General features: G+C 39.7%; 1 protein-coding gene across 1 annotated transcript in view; it reads left to right on the forward strand.

Annotated features, from left to right (window-relative positions):
* The window catches only part of TRPM1 (transient receptor potential cation channel subfamily M member 1), a 121,366-nt gene that overhangs the window by 77,915 nt on the left and 22,812 nt on the right, over window positions 1-20,639 (forward strand). Inside the window, exons 6-18 of the mRNA XM_040077202.2 lie at window positions 5,855-5,934; window positions 6,682-6,877; window positions 7,142-7,355; window positions 8,079-8,203; window positions 8,882-9,053; window positions 11,433-11,607; window positions 13,039-13,162; window positions 14,900-14,972; window positions 15,771-15,871; window positions 17,407-17,580; window positions 18,221-18,355; window positions 18,621-18,671; window positions 20,165-20,305. Of these exons, the coding sequence (XP_039933136.1) occupies window positions 5,855-5,934; window positions 6,682-6,877; window positions 7,142-7,355; window positions 8,079-8,203; window positions 8,882-9,053; window positions 11,433-11,607; window positions 13,039-13,162; window positions 14,900-14,972; window positions 15,771-15,871; window positions 17,407-17,580; window positions 18,221-18,355; window positions 18,621-18,671; window positions 20,165-20,305 (1,761 nt within the window). The remainder of the gene's footprint in view (window positions 1-5,854; window positions 5,935-6,681; window positions 6,878-7,141; window positions 7,356-8,078; window positions 8,204-8,881; window positions 9,054-11,432; window positions 11,608-13,038; window positions 13,163-14,899; window positions 14,973-15,770; window positions 15,872-17,406; window positions 17,581-18,220; window positions 18,356-18,620; window positions 18,672-20,164; window positions 20,306-20,639) is intronic.

Genomic DNA, 20,639 nt, shown 5'->3' on the forward strand with positions numbered 1-20,639 from the left:
GGCCTCAGTTTGAAATAATAATGTTGCTTGCCTAGCTTACAGGCACTGCTGTCCTGCCTGGTGTGCGTCCGTCTCTACCACAGAGCAAACGGTTCCCTGATAAAGTTGCTTACAACAGCATGGGTTCAAATTAAACAATATGAAAAAACACAGTAGGCTGACTATTTTGAGATCATATATATGATTTCATAGAGCTCTATCAGTAAGAATAACAATTGTCTTGAGCTAATAGGATTTTATTTGAAAGAATCTTAAAACTGTTACAAATCCCTTCTTGATGTTCTTATTGGCAACAAATATAAGAGATCCTCTTTCTATTGGGTGTTGTTTGGTACTTCATATTCTAATTACTAAATTATTTTCATTGCTAAAACTAAAACTGTTTTTGGTTCTACCAAAAACAGATTGTTGATAGGACTCATGCTAATGAGAGTTTTGGAAATTTTGCAGATTCCTAGGCTGTTGCTGTGTTATGTAGTTAGGGACATTGTTCATGGCTCTGGCTTCTTCATGGCATAACAGAAATTTAAAAGAGCATTATGGTTTTATGCCCTGTAGTTATTTAGCAATGAAGAACTTTTCAGTGAATTCTTAGTAGTTTGTGAGTGGCTACAGAATTGGCTATTAACATACATCACATAATTTGGAGGATTTTTGTCCAAGCAAGACCCTGTTATTAGGAGGAAAGTAATTTCTAGGTAGAACTATTCACCTGAAAGATTAATTATTTGTGCACGTGGAGAAACTGTTCCTTCTAAGTGAAGAAGAATGATAGATAATGTAATTGGGATGTTGCATTTAAAGGCAGCACAAAAAAGAAATTGTTCTCATGTCAGGATTTAAGTTCCAGATAAGAGATTCTGCTAATACAATGATTTTTTTCCTCCCAACTGTTTATTGTTTTTATTTACTTTCTTTTAAGTAAGAGTGCACATGCTGTTGATATGAATTTCATTTCACATTCAGATTACTTCTCTCTCTCACTGTCTCATCAAAGCAAACGTCCCTGCGCTCAAATCTAGCATAAATATCCCAATTTAATTCTGTAGAGCATTTTAGTTTTATAGTTGGGCAGCACAGTTGAGATTTGACTTCCCTGGTAATGCCACCTTTTCTGCAGCATACTGCAAGCCATAGGAGGGTTACCTGAAAAGTTGCTCAGATGGTGTTAACAGGGCTACAGATGAACGTTTCCATAAATGACAACAATCAATCCACATCTTAACAAGATGTTGGTCAAAGTAATTTGTATTAGTCCACAGATGTAAGCTCTGCTGCCCAGCCAGATCCATTTTTGTATTATTCTGTGCCTGATTTAGCCTGAACAGCTCTGTCAAACCCTGTATTATTCATGACATACATTTGTTTGGTCCCCTGCCTACTCCCTGAGTGCATTTGTGTGCCAGGCACTGTGTGCCGTGTCCAAGCCCTGTCCATGCTCCGTGCACAGAGCCCTGCTGCTCACATGCCTGCTGACCAGCTGTGCCTGCTCCAGGCAAAGCCCCTCTGGAGCGCAGCAGCTGTGGGATCCATGCTCCTTCCTTGGGCCCCAGGTGTCTCCAAGCTGTGTCACAGCGGATGCTCTGCGGTCACCAGGTGAGGCCAAAGCCCTGTCCCATCCTGTCCCCAAGACAAGCAAGCCAAGCCATCGAGTAAGGACAAGGAGCAGCTCTCTGGGGGTCACTGGAGTTCAGAGAGCTCACTACTTCTTCTAGATCCACTTAAGCTTGGTTTGGAGGTGTTCCAGTGACACAACGGACTCTCATCCCTGCCCCACTTCCACTCCCCAAATTCTTTCACTTCCTTTGCTGATCATTCCGTTCATCACAACAATTAAACACTGTGCCATCCTGCAGGGGTATATCTTTACTGAAATTCACAGCTTCTGGTGACACGATGTCATGTAAGGGTTTGTAGCATGACATTTCCCATGGCTTTGCTCTCCTGCTTGAATTCCCACCTCGGGAGAGTCACCCAGGATGTATTGGTGGGTCCATAGCCCACCTGTTGCTCTTGCATAAAGCTGCAGTGAAACAGGGCTGCAGGCTTTGTTTTGGGACAGCCTGTAATGCAGGCCCAGTACTTGTTCACTGAATGCTTCGTTATATATGAACTGAAATACATAAAATTTAATGTTAATTTAGTAGAAAACTGAAGCTATCTAAGCGTGGGAGTGAGAGAAAATTCTCTTCAGTTGCTGCAGCCATAGACATGCTTTTTTCTCAGCAAACCGTGTAAGTCCTTTGCAATAGTCAAAGGATAACTGGTCTTTGTCAAACTATTTCTTGTGTTTATTAGTTCCTGTGTTAGCAAGGTGACTAGTGGTTTAGGGTCTTGATTTTGTTACTCTGTGATTTACAAACCAGTCATACTGATTTCCTTTCGTTTCTGCAGGAGGATACCTTTTTAATGCTAAAGACAACTAGCAAAACCATATAGTGGAATAATATAAATCCAGTATTAATTCATGCTGTTTCTCAGCAACATACTGGTTTCTAGGCTGAAGTACAGGAATTAGCAATGGTATGGTTTTGTTTTTATCATAGTTTAGGAGACCTGTTGTCAGTTGACATAACGGAGAACAAATACACTGCTGAACATCGGAAATATGTTTTTTCCAAAGCTAGGTTCTAATTAATACATTCAGGACTGGCAATAACAAACAAGTTTGAACTTCACTACTGTCAGCAAGTTGGGATCTGCTTTTTTTTGTTTTCTTCAGAGGTGTATGGAAAACCCCCACTGGCTGCTGGTCTGAAAACTCTAGCTGATCTATCATAGTCCTTTAACAATTCATCCATTCCCAGGCTGTTAAAAAGTGCTGATGTTTTTCAAACTCACAAGAGACCATATGTGTAGTTACATTTTTCCTTGAAAGATCAAGAGCTTTTCAATCCAGAGAGAGAAATGTACAGAATCTGTATAAAGTAAGTGGAGAAAGTGCCCATTTTCTGCCAGTAAATGTTTCTGCTCAAGTATTTGCACTGGATTATAATGAAGCTTTGGTTAAGCAGATTAAACAGACAAAAGCGGTGAAACTTCAAAGGCTGACCAAATGTGCTGAGGTTTTTATTTCCCCAGTCTGTAATGCCTGCTTTTGCCTTCCTCTCATTAGCACAGAAAAATAAGCCAGTAGAGCATAATGTGCAGTCCCTCTGTAGTGCCCGCAGCGACTGATTCCTCATGGGGTTCTAGGGGTGAGTATCGAAGGGTTTTTCCAATGTAGCAGTGGATAACAGACCTCCTATGAGAGGGGTGTTAAGAGCAACTGCACAGCTGAGAGTTCAGCTGTTTGTAGAGCTCCTTTTAGATACCAAGATGCAAAAGCTTCCTTCCAAACACAGCTGTTAAGTCTGTGACTTAATCCAATGGTTAATTAATTATTTTTACATGCTCAAAACAGCAAAAGAAACTCTGCTTTGGTAAGCTACAAGGAATAAGGTAAAGCAGTATTCACTGGCTTGGTGTAACAGTCCAAACTGATTTGATATTTCTGGGTTGCATTTTCCAGTATTCTCTACAGAACAGTTAAATGTGCATCATCTGTTACGGTTTTTATTTTGAAGTGTTTCCTGCGCTGTGGGATTGATTTGAGCTTTTGTGTCGCTTAGTCAAGGAGTTATCAGAGACCACACAGAAGCTGGAAATTTTAGTCGGGGGGGGGGGAAGTGAATATGTTTAGACTATATAAAATAATAAAACAAAATTAATTTTAAAATTAAATATGTACACTTTTAGAAGTACTGAAATTATATAAGCTCTGTAACAGTTCCTGTTAAGTTCATTTTATAATGTTAGAGTTCATTAACTAATATGGTTATTTTATGTTAAGGTTACATTAATTAATATGGTGTATATGAGAAGTAACCTCACTGGACATAGTCGTTAAACAGCAGTGAATTTGTACACTTTGTCCATTTGTGTGGTTTTGGATTAATTTTAAACAATTACTGTTATTCAAATCAAATGGACTACTTTTGGATCTCCTGTGTAGTAGCAAAATCTCATTCTGAGCAGGTAAATGGCATTTCTTTGATTTAATCACCCACCTCCCATAACCACAGAGCCTCATGGACCTCGCTGTTGGGGATGTTTTCTCTGAATTTTCCTAGAACTGGACTCTGATATTATAGAACAAAAGCATTTTCTAAGCTCCACTTCAAATAATGCTATTGCTAAAATTTGTCATGTTGTAAAAGCCTTTCCAGAAGGTGTATGAAAAGAACCTTTTCAATAATTTTGGATGAAAGGCTCTTTAGTTTCATTTGAAGAAGAAATCTGTGGAGTCAAGACAGAGAAGCTAACCAAGTCATACGGCCTTTTGATATTAAATTTAATACTATTTTCCTTCTTATTTTGCTACATTACCAAGTTCTTTATGCTAAATGCTTGAGATATGTGCCTTGTCATTCAGAAAGCAAGTAAAGTTGTAAGCTGCAGGAAGTTTTGTCGATGAGTTCTTTGCTCTTCCTCACTGTTGTGCTGTGAAGTCCCAAAATGACACAAGATGGTTCTCCCTTGGTAAATCAGCAAGAAGATGAGAGTGGAGAGCAGAATTGCAGAATCTCCCAGGCCACTGACTGCCCAGACTGGCTCAGAGGCACCTGAGAGAGGTGAATGTTTGTGTACCTGAGCTGATTACGGACACCTTTTTTAACGAAGTGGAAGCTTGGTTTGGCGACTTCCTTGCAGTTACTTGCAATGAGGGAACTTCAAGTAGTCCCCTGTAATTTTAGATGTAGTGGAACAAATGAAGAAGCCAAGAAGTAACAAGTCAACAAACAAAGGAGCTTCAGAGACAGCTCTTGTCTTGAGAAAGTATGAAACCCTCTGTTCATCACGCTGTAGCCTGTGCAGCACTCAGGGAGCTTGGCTGGTCTCGAAGCTGCTGACAGGCATCTGCAGCTGACTTTCTTAAGTCAAAATCAGCAAGGTTTTCAGTTCTTTCTCTAGGAAAAGTCCCCTTCCTCTTTTTTTAAGTCAGCCTGAAAGTTCTTGTGTCATTTTTAGCTTCTGTGTCTACAAGAATTTGATTTCACTTCCGCAGCAGAAACTAAAGCAAAGCCTACAACATTTGCTTGCAACTTGAAAAGAGTTTCATAATTCAAACTCAGAAGAGGCAACTTTTATCAGCAAGGCAAAGGTATCGGTGTCATCAAATTGTGAGTGTTTTTTAACATTTTTCATTTCTTTAAAATTAAAAGGCTCCTTTGAATTCACTTTTTAAAACTGGTTTGCAAGCAGTATAATAGGCCAACACAATTTGAAGGTCATTTTCTTCCTCGTGTTTCACAGATACCCAAAGAGTTTGTGCTTTTACTGTCACATGGTCTTTCAATTTAAAAATGCCTCCTTCCAAGGCACATTCAGAGTAAGATGCCTTAAAAGAGACTGGAACTTGATTTACAATAGGAAAAAATTATTTGAGAAGATAGTTAATTATGAAGGGAAGGTTACTGAGGAGCACCTTCTGCATACAAAGAGTGATACTAAAGCATTATTTGGAGTAAATACTATTATCTATTTATTTCACAATTTTTGCCGATTTTCTCTACTTTATTGAATCCATTTACTGCTTACTGCTGTAGGAAAGAGCAGGTGCATTTTTTAGTAGACCTTGAAACTTCAAGACTATCATCTTTCTACTTAAGGGTTTTTACGCACATTGAGGTTTGAATTTTATCCAAGTCATAGAAATTCAGATTACTTAATGAGTAGATGTATCTGGTGTTTAAAAGTGATGTAATGAATTTAGGAGGTGAAAATAGAAGGTCGATGTTACTATACCTGCTACACTGAAACATTTCAGTACATTTCTTCTTGTATTTTTTTTTTTCCTTTTCTCTCTTTTAAGGGTCAGAAGGCTTGGATAGAAAAGACCTTTTCTAAGAGAGAATGCATCTATATAATTGCCAACAACAAAGATGCTACCAGGTAACATTTGAAATTTTTGTTTCAACAGAAGAGCTTAATGCCAGAGAAACTCGAGTTGCTTTGGGTTTGGATGTGTGAAACTCAAGTTTAGTCACTGCCCCTAAAGGGAGATGACAGGGGAACAAAAGCACAAGTCATGCTTGCACTGCAATCTGCACAGAGCCATGGGACCTCTCACACGGAGATGAGAAGGCTGGGAGCAGGAGAGGCTGTGAGTTGTTAGTTCCTAGCTTTGCAAACCATAATAGATTCATACTGAACTCTGAAAGCAAGGCTGCAGTAATGTGGTACTATCCTTCACAGTTGGTGTGATATTACCAATGATAATAGCAGAGAGGGGGATTTGATTTCTTAGTCTAAATATTAATATTACCCCGTGGGCTAGCTGCCTATTGCGGTCCAGCTTGTGTGGATAACAGAACAGTGAATGTCACACGCAAGCTGTCACCTCTAAGGAAGAAACAGGTGGCCAGTGCTCCTGTCCTGCATTCTTCCTCCTTGCCTGCCCTTTAACCCAGAACAGCTTTCCAGTGCATAACACTAGTGAAGTGAATTGTTTTATCTCTGCATGTTAAAAAACACCGAAGCCTGTTAATCCTGGCATATATGTGTATGTGAGAGGTGTTTCTGTGATTCACGTACAGAGTTGGGGAGTTGAAAATCTAATTTCTGGTTTGGGGGTTTTTTTGGTTTTTTTTTCATTTTGAAGATACTGTAACCAAAGTCACTTCAAATTTTAACCTCCAGGTGCTGCTGTGGCCAGCTCATTAACCAACATATTCCACCTCCTCCAAGTATAACAGCTAATAAAAATGAAGAAGAAACGAAGCAAGTGGAAGCTCAGCCAGAGAAATGGTCTGTCAGTAAACACACCCAAGCATACCCAACTGATGCCTATGGAAACCTGGAATTCCAGGGAGGAGGACATTCAAATAAGGCCATGGTAAGGGGCATAGGGTACTCAAGTATTTATTCATCTGGTGCTCAACAGACTCTTCTGTTTTCTTAGCAGTAAAAGTAACAGCAATTCAAACTTCTAAAAAAGTTCTCTTTCTTCTTCCTCTCTTCTGAGGAAATCCAAACTTAGATTGGTTTCTTTGTTTGAAAATTGTAAAACTCTCTCTTCAGGATGAAAGGCAAACCGTAACCATTCTTTGCTCAGATGATTTACAGAGCAGGTTGAGTGATGACACATTCCTCTTTGCAGTACATCCGTGTGTCCTATGACACTAAACCAGATTCTCTGCTGCATCTCATGGTGAAAGACTGGCAGCTGGAACTGCCCAAACTCCTCATCTCTGTCCATGGAGGCCTCCAGAACTTTGAAATGCAACCAAAATTAAAGCAAGTGTTTGGAAAAGGTCTGATAAAGGCTGCCATGACCACAGGAGCTTGGATTTTCACTGGTGGTGTTAGTACAGGTAAGCAATTGCCATCGCTTTTAGTTTACTTAAGAATTCAGTGATGTTCATTCACTAATCTTTCCCACAGGCAGAAGATTTAAGTCTACATGAACGAGTGATTACCCACTAGACCAAAAAAGGAGCATTGTAATCATTTGTGTTAATCTCCTACCCAGCCCAGAGCATAAGATTTTCCTGGGTCAGTATTGATTTGCATTACTCGGTGTTTCCCCTGAAAACAAATTTCAGCTTTGGTTTTAGTAGCACGGAATCTGCCACTAATTCTAATACACTTCTTTTAGTCCTTGGTTATCCTTGTAGTTAAGAAACTTCCTACTCCAAATTTGCCAAGCTTTAGGTTTGGCATGGTGGGGGTTTTTTTGTACAAAGATCTTTTTATTACTGAAAGTGTATTTCTTGATGTTATGGTTTGTGTCCAGTGAATAACATACATCAAGACAGACAAGGGTACAGATTACACTGTGGCAGGTTAGTAACAGGGTAAGTCTTCCACAGACTTCTCTGAATTCAGCACAATGATCTGAGGAGGTAATGGAACTTACACACAACCATTACAAAATAAAACTGTGGTCATCTGCATTACGTGTTCTGCTGTAAAGTACCAGTACCAGTTTAGTAGTGAAAGCAACCCAGTAGCTCCGTGAGGGGCAAGAAGAAAATTCTGTTGTTTAGTGATCAATTTAAAGTGCCAAAATTGAATTAAATTAATTGTACTTATAGGTGTCATTCGTCATGTGGGAGATGCCTTGAAAGATCATTCTTCCAAATCCAGAGGACGAATTTGTGCCATAGGAATTGCACCGTGGGGCATTGTAGAAAACAAGGAAGATCTCATAGGAAAAGATGTAAGTGTTTAAGGAAACAGCTGTGTAAAAAATAGATTGTTAATATTTCTGAAGTATTGCTTTTTTCCATTTCTAAAGCAAGCCTAGGAGGTGAAATTGAACAATTTCTTGAAAAAACCCTGTTGTTTAAGTATATTTCTCAGGTTGTCATGTATGACCTCAAAGTAAATATGGGATTAGTGTGGTTTCCATTGCTTTCATTAGTAAAGACCTCTCTGTGGTGACAGTTTTATGTCCTAACTTCAGTGTGGCACATTGAGCCTTCTATAAATCACGTTAGGGCCTTTATGTGTGCAAGGCTGGCATTTATTCTGGGTACTCTGGAGTGGCATATGAATTAATAGGAACTCCAAATGAGAATGTATTTTGTAATGCACTAAGAGGATAATGTAACAACACAGTGTGTGAACAAGGAGAACACAGTAATGAGCTTAGGGGAACATGCAGGGGAGTGCACAATCTGTCTGTCATCCTCCAAAGAAAATAGTGCTGTCAGGAGTACAGATTTGGAATGTAAAAGCAAGCGCCATTTCTAATTCTCCTCTGGTTTTGGTTATAAAGGTTTTCTTGGTTTGTTTCCTCAGAAAACTCTGCGTGTGCCTGCGTTGAGTTATGTGGGGCATTTTCCCATTTGATTCTTAGTTCTAATCTAGGTGCATCTCTCCTCTTGCCACACAGGTAACACGGGTTTACCAAACAATGTCAAACCCTCTAAGTAAGCTCTCTGTGCTCAACAGTTCCCACACCCACTTCATTCTGGCAGACAACGGCACATTAGGTAAATATGGAGCTGAAGTAAAGTTACGGCGTCAGTTGGAAAAACACATTTCCCTCCAGAAAATTAACACGCGTAAGTACGACCATGATGTCTTGAAGAGGGGGAAGGAGGGCTTGAAGGACGTGAAAGTATGGAAATGAAAGGCTCCTTCCAGCTCTTTCCAGTGGAAATGTGATCAGGACTGTGTGACTGGACTAGAACGTGTGCTGTCTATTAGAGGGGAAAGAGCCCACGTCAAACCGGGCAGAAAAACTGTGGAGTAAGGATTGCGTAAAGGGATGAAGAAAAATTGACAAATAATACTGAGGAGAAGCTTCAAAGCAGTGAGAATCTAAGGAAAAGAAAATGCAAAGAATTTGTGCACTTCTGGGCTAGAATTCATAAGCATCAGTAAACACATTTTTACATTTCCTGCTTACAGGAGTCCTGTGCAGCATAGTGATTTCTGATTCTGAATGTTCACACCAGCATTTTATTTTCTCTTTTATATATGGGTTTGTTTCATCTGAAATATCACACTCAAAATTCTTTGGTCTTCCTGATAAACTTAGTAGGCACTTTGATTTTTAAGGACAATTAAGACAATTTCACCTTAGTGCTTTCATATTTAGAGTTTTGTGCCATTTTAAAATTGCTTCCAGTTACTACAGCCTCACTAAAATAATCTTCTAGAATTTGCCATCATTATGTAGAAAAAAATTATTTTAAGTCATTAACATATAAATTTTTTTAAAAGGTGAAATAAAAAATATATAAACTATTTAAAAATAACTCCACAACCCTAATTAAAAATGGTCAAAAATGTTAATAGTCTTTGAATTCACGCATCAGTTCTCTACTGGAGAATCTCCATCAGTTCTACCAGTTGCTTTTCTTACCTATTACTGGTGGCCCTGTAAACTGTGTAGGCCTGTAAAAATAAAGGAAAAGAAACTTCCAGAATGGCAATTGCATTGAACTCCACGGAAGTTTCTTATAGCGCCTAAGTGCACTTACGGGTAGAGCAGAAAAATTGAGCGCCAGGTAAAGCGAGAAGGTGGAATTAGAGATCAGCCATGAGGTATCCTAATGTTCTGGGAAGTCTCTAAGTACTGCCCTGTGCCTGTGGTGAGCCAAAGAAACGCAGGAAAATGCTGCCCCTTGCCTTTGAGCATGGAGGCGGTGCCAGGTACTGCTGCCCTCAGATGGAAACGCTCAGCCTGCTTTTGTCATCTTTGTCTCCTGCAGAAGTGCTGGCAGGGCTGTAAGATTGTAAAAGGGAGCATTGGCTTGGAAGATCAGGAATTCATGGCCCAGAGACAACATGTTCTGTGTATTCCTTTTAATACCACTGGGGCTTGGGGATACGGACTCTGATTTAGGTAGTGTTTGATGATTTTTGTCATGAGAAGGGCAAAGTTGGGAATACACATAGAAACCTGTTCTGTGAAGGGCTGCAGTAACCTGCTAGTTACAACATACAGGGAGTAGTTTTCTTTCTTCTTAATCACTCCAAGCACAGGCACCTCTGCTGGAAATCTCAGGAGGGATCACTAAAGATTTCATGGACACACAGGTTGGCCCATGCTCTGTGACTCCTCCTTCTCAGAGCTGGGGTGTACTGACAGGAGGATGTCAGGAAGCTTCTACTGTTACTGTGCATGGTGTTCCTGTTCTTCAGAGATTGATCTTTCAATCAAGGTTGAAAATACGAACTCTTACATGCATTCTCAGCCAAACAAAAAGAGTCTGTTTTTATAAAGCGCTGGTCATTTCACAGATTAAGAACTGAATCCAAATGCTTACAATAGTGGAATTAGTCAGCATTCAGGTAATGTTTTGTCCTTCATTTCCCCAAGTTTCTTGTGACCAAGGCTACTGAGACCATGTGACCTGTGGGCTTCCCTTTGTCATCCTATGCCTGGAGATCACAGTGAGGCAGGGACAGCAAAGGGATGCTCAGCTGTCGTCTCTTCCATCGGCCAACATTTCAGCCTCACGATAAAAACACTAATTTCATTTTTTTACCTTAGGAATAAGCATAGGTGTGTCACCTTACTGAAGACTTCCCATAGGTAACCAATGAAGAGGTAAAGCATCAAAGGCTGGGAACCATCCAAGTAACAGTGAAGCTGTTGAAGCAATAGGACAGTGGTGTTAGCTGCTTTATCTGTGCCTGGTGTGTGTCGAGAGAGGTTACAAACATCCACCAGCACTGAGTGGATAAGTTATCAGTATGGAGCTGATGCAAAAGCAAGGGCAAAGATATCTTAATTTTTGCCTTTTGGATTTGGGGAACAGCATATGGACGTTTTTGCTCACATTGGCCTCGAAATGGCCATCATTTTTCCTAAGGGCTCTGGTTGGAAGCGGTGCTCTAACACAGAAATCACATCCACTTATCTCAGTTTCTTAAACTAAGTTTCAATGACACTTCTTTTTTTCTTGTTTCTGTTCTTCTGGTTTTTGCAGGGCTGGGGCAAGGTGTTCCTGTAGTTGGGCTCATAGTGGAAGGAGGTCCCAATGTGATCTCCATTGTCTTGGAGTGTCTGCGGGAAGAACCTCCTCTCCCAGTTGTGATCTGTGATGGCAGTGGGCGAGCGTCCGACATTCTGTCATTTGCACACAAGTATTCAGAAGAAGGAGGGTAAGGCTTCAAGATCTTCACCAAAGCTGTGTAGAACTATATGCTTTGCTTTCGTAGAGCTTCATTAAAAAAAACTCTCAAGGACAAAATGCTGCTAACAAGCATTCTGCTGTCAGTCAGCTTTTGTTGCCCGTTTGAAATTAATGAGTAGAAGTCGTCACCGCCTTGGATGCGTGTTGTGGTCCTTTGAAATGAGCTTGTCCTCAGTACAGCACACTGTTGTAGAAGCTCCATCCGGGTTTGCTGCACTGTGCTCGGTGCTGGGTTGAGCATGGTAGAAGCAAGGACAAATTCCCAGGAGTCACTCTTTCCTTCAGGCCAGGGCTGAGGTTAATTAGTGCGTGGCTTTGCAAAATTTGCAAAAAACTGCCTGATTGTGCTGTGTTGTGTGTATGAACTTCATTGTCCAAGAGTGCCAGACCAGCTGTGGAAATTTTGGGCTTCCTTCATTCTCTCGCTTTTGCCCTCCAGACAAACACCTCATATATTATCTTAATTAGGATATGGCATACTTGTCTTGTGCTGGAGATTGAACCTGTTTCCTTGACTGAAATTGAAGCTTAGCTTGGATTAAATATTAAGCAGACAAGTAGTGTTGCAAGCAGTGTAGATGTTATTTGCTGAATTAGGAGAAGAGCTCTTATTGCTGGATTTTGTTGGTGTTTAGACATAGCACATATTTAAATACACCAACAGTATTTCTGATTCAGCAACTTTCCTTTCTGTCTAACAAGCTTCCTTAGTTTAGATTAAATTTGGCTTTTTTTTTTTTTTCTTATTCCTTCCTCCTATCAGCTCATAGGTAATTGAAAGAGCTTATCAGGATCAGTCTCTCTGAGATGTGCTCACTGCATGACTTTCCCTCCCAGTCCATATGAAGCAGTGTCCAATTTTCTTCCCCAATAATTATGATAAATGTGTTCATCTAGTAAGGCAGATCTATAATGAGATTTTTTTGTCAGTCCAATCATTTTCTCACAGTGAACTTTGAATTCTACTGCATCTCTCAGGCACCTGCTGGTAATGCTTGCCATAATCTGAAAATACACGTGTTTTATTGGGAAATGGATGAATATTGAAGGGCTGTTTCATTTTGCTTCGGGAGATCAAACATTTCTGACCTTTCTAGAATGTTTTCAATCTAATTTCTTTAATTACCTTTTGGACTGTTCATTTGTTCCTCAGTTGGTATTATGGGGTTTCAGATGCATTAGCAAGTTCAGTCCTCTGTTTAAGACCATGAACAAGGTGACATACCAGAAATGTGAAGTATTTGGGGGTTTTTAGCTATATGCAAAGGGGCTTGGAACATTTAGAAGCAAAGAGGAATATAAGAGGAATACCTGGATATTATAGTTTCTTAAATAGCAGGCCTTCTCAATATACATTCATTCTGGCAATGTCTTCTTTTATGTCTCATTTTTCATTTAGGATAATAAATGAATCCCTTAGGGACCAGCTTCTAGTTACCATCCAGAAAACCTTTAACTACAACAGGAATCAAGCTCATCAGCTCTTTGTCATTCTTATGGAGTGCATGAAAAAAAAAGAACTTGTAAGTATCCTAAAAGTAGTTCACAAAGGTAATTTCTGTGACCGAACTTTATGGAGTACTTTCAAGTGCCATTTTCCCAGGGTTATAGTTTAAACTTCTTTTTCCCTCATATAACTGCATTAAATGTACACATTCACTCATAAGCATAAACAAGAAGGGATTACATCTTCTGGAAAGCCCCAAAACCAAATTTCAGAATCTCTGTAAATTGATAGGAGTCTTTTTCCACAGACTTCAGCAAGGCAGTGTAAGCCCGAGAGAAATGCACTAAACCCAGGATCCGATGCCAAGAGTGGAGGAAAGATAATTGAAGAAAGGGTTCCTAGGAGCAAAGAGCATTCAGTGTGCATCAACACAGTTTTTGTTTTCTGACATAGTTACTCTTTAACAGCCTTTGATTCCAGAAAAGGGACGTGGCAGCCTGTCAAAAGAAACGGAACCATTGTGTTCCTGAAGATCCCAGCCTTTCTTGCTCCTGGTTTGCTGCAGGTCTGCTCTGTGTGCTCTACTCATCAGGTTCCTGCCTGTCTCCCACATCCCAGCTGCAGAGAAAAGTGTGCTCAGGAAAGGAAAACCTTTGCCATTCACATCTGTGGTCTGGAAACTGCATTCACTGTGTCCTTGCAGGCAGAATGAATCCCTGAGTGCTTGCCTCTGAGTAATTGTTTCAGTGAATTTTTGTAAATATGATGCCAAGGTGGCTTCCATACAGACACCTTCACTGGATGTAAAGTTGGTAGTAAACATGACTCTGACAAGCTGACTGAAAGAGAATCAGCCTTCCTAAAAAATTGGTCGAGAGAAGAGAGCCCACAGCTGCCTTAGTCAGACTGGTTTGAATTTGAAATGTGCCTCAGACCAGGCCTGGTTTATTCAGCAAAATTCAGACACTGGCTGTGCAGCTAACAAGACTTACAGTTACAGTTTTCTGTTGATAATTTTGTCTGTTCTTGTTAATTGGTAATATTTTTTCTGTAGTTCTTCTTTTTCTAATGTCATGTATCCTTGCAATTCCTGCAAAATCTACTCTAACTGTTGAGAAAAATGTTATTCTCAGTAGTTAATGTGAATAGTTGCTTTTGGAAAATGAAGAATTGGAGGGGGGGCGGGTTAGTCTGCATTTGGTATTAAGTTTGTTAATTAACATAATATGTTGTTTGGTTATTCTGCTTTTGAATTATTAGTCTTCTAATATGTAGCTAAATGGCTAAGCTTTACATTAATTACAATTTTTTAAATCATTGAGTTGCAATGGACCGAACCAAGCAAATGTAACTAGAAATAATTGCTTTTTTTACTTGGTTCTGCCTTTTTGATTGTCATGTGTAGCACATCCTGCAACTAAAAAGTATTTGAGTGTTTTAATCAATAAAATGAATGCTATGATAATTATCTTGGGTAACTAGCATTTCCATTACTACTGGGAAATAATGGAACCATCAGAAAACAATCAGTTTTGCATGGAAGTTTTGTCACCTCTTTTTAGAATTCACGGGTTTGGTGAAGATTTTTCATCAAGTTTGTCATGTTCACTAATGCAGAGCTATTTTAGCATAACTTCGCTGAAAAAATTTAATTAATGTGAAAATTAAATTTCTAAAAAAAATTAGTGGAACTGTACTTTTGGAGAAGCCTTAAGTTGCAGGAAATAATAAAGCTTCACCATCTGCTCTGTTTTCTGTCCACATGTTTGGTGTCTGTCTTTGCTGCGCTGTAACTCTGCGTGTTTGGTTTTAGATCACCGTGTTCCGCATGGGCTCCGAAGGGCAGCACGACATCGAGATGTCCATCCTCACTGCTCTCCTCAAAGGTGGGGTTGCCAGGCACTCAGGAGGGGTGCACAGCAGCATCCCAGGGGGACATTCCTGTCCATTGTCTGCCATTCACTCTGTGTTTAAGTCTTTCATTTCTTCACGTGGATTCTAACAAGTACTGGATGTGTTTGGTTAATGTTCAGATTAGCATGAAGCGGAAAATCAGATTGAAAGTTCCGTGTGGCTTTCCTCCCCTGAAAGAGTGGGGTGGGAGTGCTGCAACAACTCTACTGCTGATATTGCAATTCTGGCCTACATTTAAAAAGTTAGAAAAAAAAAAGAGGGAAGATGAAAGGCTGTCTGGATTTTTCCAGATCTCAGATTGTGCCATTTAACCCTTAGAGGAATGGAATCGGGCCCATGTTTAATTGGGGTTTGTTATGTTTGTGGAAACAACTGTTTTCTGTCAGCAGTTGATACAGGCTCTATATGGGATCTCTGGAGTCCCCACAGCTAAGGAATAAAGAGGGGAACTTTTACACTATTATGTACAGTATCAGCCAGAGGAGAGTCTTTAAGAAGAGGTAAATGTCTGTCTTTAACATCAGAATAAAAGTCAATGTGGAAGCTTTAAAATAAAAGGGAGATAATCTTATTAATCCTTTGGAAATTAGGATTATGGAGCTAAATGGAAGATGCTACAAAATGATTGGATGAATCCACTGCTTTGTGTCAGAATTATTTTAGTGGTAGTATGATATGGAGCCAGGCTTGCTGTTTTCTCATTATTGCAGAAGATTGTCCAGTATTGTTTCATCGTGTGTGAAATATGAAATGTGTGTGTTTCTCTTTAGGTACCAATGCATCTGCTCCAGACCAGCTCAGCCTGGCTTTGGCCTGGAATCGTGTAGATATTGCACGCAGCCAAATCTTTGTCTTTGGACACCACTGGCCAGTAAGACAAAGTTTTCTTTGTCATTTTGTTTGTCAGTAGTTTAAATGAAGTTGTGTAATATTCATACCTTGGATTTTGATGCTGCACTAGCAGCAATTGAGAAACATTGCAATTCATCTGCATAACTAAAATCCTTTATTTAAACTGTTTTCATGTCTCACTGCATTGATGCTTTTTGCTTTATTTGTGAACCACCTGATGCTGAATTCCTCCAAAGTGTCATGAGGAGAGCAGCCTGAAAGAGGTTGTAAGAATGAAGGGAAAGAATTTTGGTGGTTTTTTTGCTTAGTTGTCTTTCTTGAAACTATGCAATAAAGTGACACTCAAAGGAATACCATTCATGTGCATGCTGTGCATAATGGAGAGACTTATTTCATTTGGAAGACTGTATCATTAAATTTAAACAAATCTTGCTGCATATGATGTTTTATTCTTTCTCTTCTAGTAATGTGATGATTTCAATATTCAAGGTTCATTAAAATGCTTATACAGAGAGGATTTATTAATCCTAAAGATTATGAAGTATAACTACTATTAAATGTTTAGCTGGATGGAATGTCCCAGTCTCCATGTTATTGTGGCTGGATTCAGAGATTTCACCCAGAACTGAAGCCTGTTACTGCTGTGTCCTGGTTCATACTTGTCCTGCACTGCAGTTTGTGGAAGCAGTTCCAGCCAGCTGGGGTTCACTGACATCCCATGTTCATAGACATTGCTGTCAGACCAGCCTGTGCTGCCACTTGGCAGTTGCAGTTTGTCCAGGCTTTTGAATGGATTCGTGGTGGCTGGGCAGAGGAGAGCTTTTTAGGACTGATAAAACCCCAGAAAAGAAGCCTTGTTATAGGCTTGGTCCTGTAGTTGTCAGTGCAGAGCACAGGTAGTTAAAATCCAGTTTTCTTCTCTTTTTATGTAACGCTTAGGTTTATGTAACCTAAGCGTTATCTGGAGCAAGTGAAGCCTCCAAATCACAGACAAGTGGTGTGGTGCATGTGTGCCTCTGCCCTGGGCAGACAGGTTGGAAAGGGGAAGGACTTTAGCTGAAGAATAAATATGTCTCGAGAAATATAAGGAGAAATACTGTCTGCAGAACAGAAAGGAACCAGTGAGTGGCTCTCTGTCCTCTCCTCTCTGCTCTGCAGTATGGATGCTGTTTGGCATCATGCAGCACTCTTATTAAGCTCTTTCTGTCCAGCTCTTGTTGCTATTTATTTTTTGACAACTACTGCTTTAAGAGAGAGCAAAGGAACTGAAGTGTCCCAGTCCACTCACACTGTTTTTATTTTTTGACACAAATCCTCCCCAATCTCCTTCACTGCTTTCACTTTCAATATTACTAAATTAGACATAACAGCTTTTTTAAAAGGGTAAAGCTCTGACTATGCAGAAAGGCCCTTAAACTTAGAGAAATTATCTTTTTTAGTTGACTCTGTGTGAGAAGTGGTGACTCGGGGGTGAGCTTGGTAGGAGTGTACTCAATTAAATAGTTACTGTAAGATCAATTAGATTTCTAATACTTTAATGCATTACAAATACAGCCTATAGGAAGCCTTACAGCTCCTGATGGTACTGCTCCTGAGAAGGAAAAGAAATCTCCAGCACCTCAGACTAAAGCAGGCAGAGGGAAAGGAAAAGGGAAGAAAAAGGGAGGAAAAGCAAAAGAAGAACCAGAAGAAGAAACAGACCCAAGAAAACTTGAACTCCTGAACTGGGTGAGATGGAAGTATTTTTATAAAAAACTGCTGAAGATTTTTTCTTTTTCATTCTGAGGTACAAAGACAGAAGGAATATACACACTTTCATTCTGTAGAATGCTCTTTTGCACATTCCCACAAGATCAGCTGTAGATTCTGCAGGAATGCTGTTTAGTGTTTGAGCCAAGGATCCCTCTCTCATCCCATGCAGCTTTATCTCAACAGTACAAGTCAGTACTGAGCTGCAGCATCTTCCTCCCTGCACTTGTCAGGAGGAAGTAAGACCACCAGAACATCAGTGAACATCTTCCTTCTGTGCATGTGTTAGTTTAATTTGTTCCCATCACGCTGAGCAAGTAAATCCCTTTTTCACATACTGTGTCAAGCATGGTTTAGTTAAAAATACTGAACAAAATGATAGGAAGCAACACGCTGAAAGACTGAAAGCTACAGTTGTATTGCTAAAGGTTTGGAAAACTCTTCTATCTGTATTCACTTCATGTGGTTAAAATGTTACTTTCTAAATTCCATTTTACTTACAGACTAGTCAACATATGGGAACTCAGTCCATATCCTAAGTAGTGAAAATATCTGTGGTTTCTTCCCAGCCAACTCATTTGTACTCATGTGGTCTCACATTCTCCACCCTGCAATTCAGGTGAACTCCCTGGAGCAGGCTATGCTGGATGCACTGGTCCTGGACCGAGTGGACTTTGTGAAACTGCTTATTGAGAATGGAGTGAACATGCAGCACTTCCTGACTATCCCTCGCCTGGAGGAACTTTATAATACTGTGAGTGAGCAGAAATTCTAAATTTGCCACTGTATTGTATGTGACTTGAATCACCACAGAAGGTTTTATTAAAAAGGGATATTATACAGCTCTTGATAGGTGTTTGTCATTGTAGCCCAGTTCCTTTTTCACCTCTCTGGGGTGTGATGGCATGTGGTTGTTGACTAAAATTCTGCTTAAGGTGCCAGACCACTGATTGTGTTTGTGCTTGCAAAAAATCTGAAGAACTGAAGCTTGAATGGACTCTGAATTCTTTTTGTTTCAGAGACTGGGTCCGCCAAATACACTGCATTTGCTGGTCAGAGATGTGAAAAAGGTAAGCAGTGTTACATTTGTGGGATTGCATTAGCTATGTGAATCAACAGAAAAAGCAAGCATAGCATGGGGCCAAGCAGGCATTTGAAATTAAATGGCAGCTATGAAGAAAAGTTAAATGTCTCCCTGTGGCAAACAGTGATGTCAGTCTAAATCAGGTATGGAAGTGTTAGCAGTTTAAAAACTAAGGAGTCAACTAAATTAAGCTCCTATAGTGTAATATGAGATTTAGGTTGATACTGTTTCTTCTCTACAAGAAGCTCCCAATGCGGCATTACAGGGGAGGAGTGGAAGGCAAGGCCTGCTAGGTTAACTGGAAGCCCCACTCGTGACTGCAGCTTTTGTTGCCTTTTGTTTGTTTCATTGTGTATTTTCCGGTTACTTTTCTCCCACTAGTCCAGCTTTTACCTGGGAGAAAACCTCTTTTGTCCTAAATTTGTTATTCATTTGTTTCCATTTCATGAAAATTTGTTCATTAAATGTGAATAGGGAGGGTCATTGTGTGATTTGTCTTATTTTCTCTCTTAGAGGTTTTGAAGCTTTTATTCAGTAAAATTCAGCTCCATGAAATCGCCTGTATTCCTTTCTGCAAGGAAAGCTCCCAGTTATTCCAGGGAGGTTCAGATGTGGGGATTATGCAGTACTGTGTTAATGTATAATTCATATTCATCTGCTTCATAATTTAACACTTTCCACCCTCAGTGTTGTCCCTGTGAGTGTCACTAATGTTCTCTGCATTCTGCTGTCTGTCTGTCTGTCTCTCCTGTTTTCTGTGACATTTCCATGCCCGCTCCCTCAGCGGCAGTCCCGGGGATTCAGCTGGGTTAACCTGGAGGTGATGTGCTTCCTTAGGCTGTAGTTGTTCCATCATAGCAGCTGCTCAGTGGTGCTGTAGAGTCAGTCATTGCTGTAGGATGTAGCTTGGACAATGAGACACCTTTTTTGTTCCTGTGGAGTCAATAGAATTGTCCAGTTTTAGCTGTAACCGCCGACATTAGAGTTTGCCTTTTGCTTTGGTTCTGGGCTGCACATGAATTATGGTCTGCATGGTAGTCTCAGTGGTAGATAGTATGATGAAATATAAGTGACCATTAAAAAAGGATGTAAATTATGATTATTAGGGGTATTCACCATGACATTGTCATGCTTTTATACTGGATGAATGATAATCGGTACAGAATTTCTTAAGTTCATGAATATAACCCTTGTAAACAACATAAACTTGTATGGGCACTGATATAGGAGTAAATCAAATGAAAATTTGTTCAGAAATATGAATTCTGCTAGCAACAAAACTGAAAAGCTATGACCCCTAAAATTTTCATTATGTGAATCAGTTAATTTCATATAAAAGACTGAACCCAGTGGCTGTAATTAATACCCTCGTGCCAATTTAATTGTGACCTATGTCTGGCCAAGCAATTTAATCTATGTCATGTATTCTTATCCTAAATCCTTAGTAAGTTGTGGGGTTTGGTTTTTTTTTTTTTGTAGGGAAATCTTCCACCAGATTATCATATCAGCCTAATAGACATTGGTCTTGTCCTGGAATATCTCATGGGTGGAGCCTATCGCTGCAACTATACTCGGAAAAGTTTTCGGACTCTTTATAATAATTTATTTGGACCAAAGAGGGTAAGAATGAATTTATTCTGGATGTGGCCATTGTGTTGATGGTAAAAAAATAAGTAGTACTTTTTTCCTTTTTTTTTTGTGAAACACTGCATATTAAATTCTAAAAAAATGCTGCAAGGTAGAAGTTGAAACTCCAAGAGTGAAGTTATATAAGAAAGCTGTAAGACATCTGTGTTAAAGGATGTGAGGACATGAGAGGTGGTGAACACACTGATCTGGAGGTGAATTTCCTCCTATTCCAGTAGTTTACAATCCAAATATTCCTAACTGTGGTGTGCTTAGAAGCACTAATTTTTTTTTTTTTTTTGAGCTTTTTGAGACCATGTGGTCATTT

This window comes from Hirundo rustica, chromosome 13 (assembly GCF_015227805.2).
Source record: "Hirundo rustica isolate bHirRus1 chromosome 13, bHirRus1.pri.v3, whole genome shotgun sequence".
Classification (NCBI taxonomy): domain Eukaryota; kingdom Metazoa; phylum Chordata; class Aves; order Passeriformes; family Hirundinidae; genus Hirundo; species Hirundo rustica.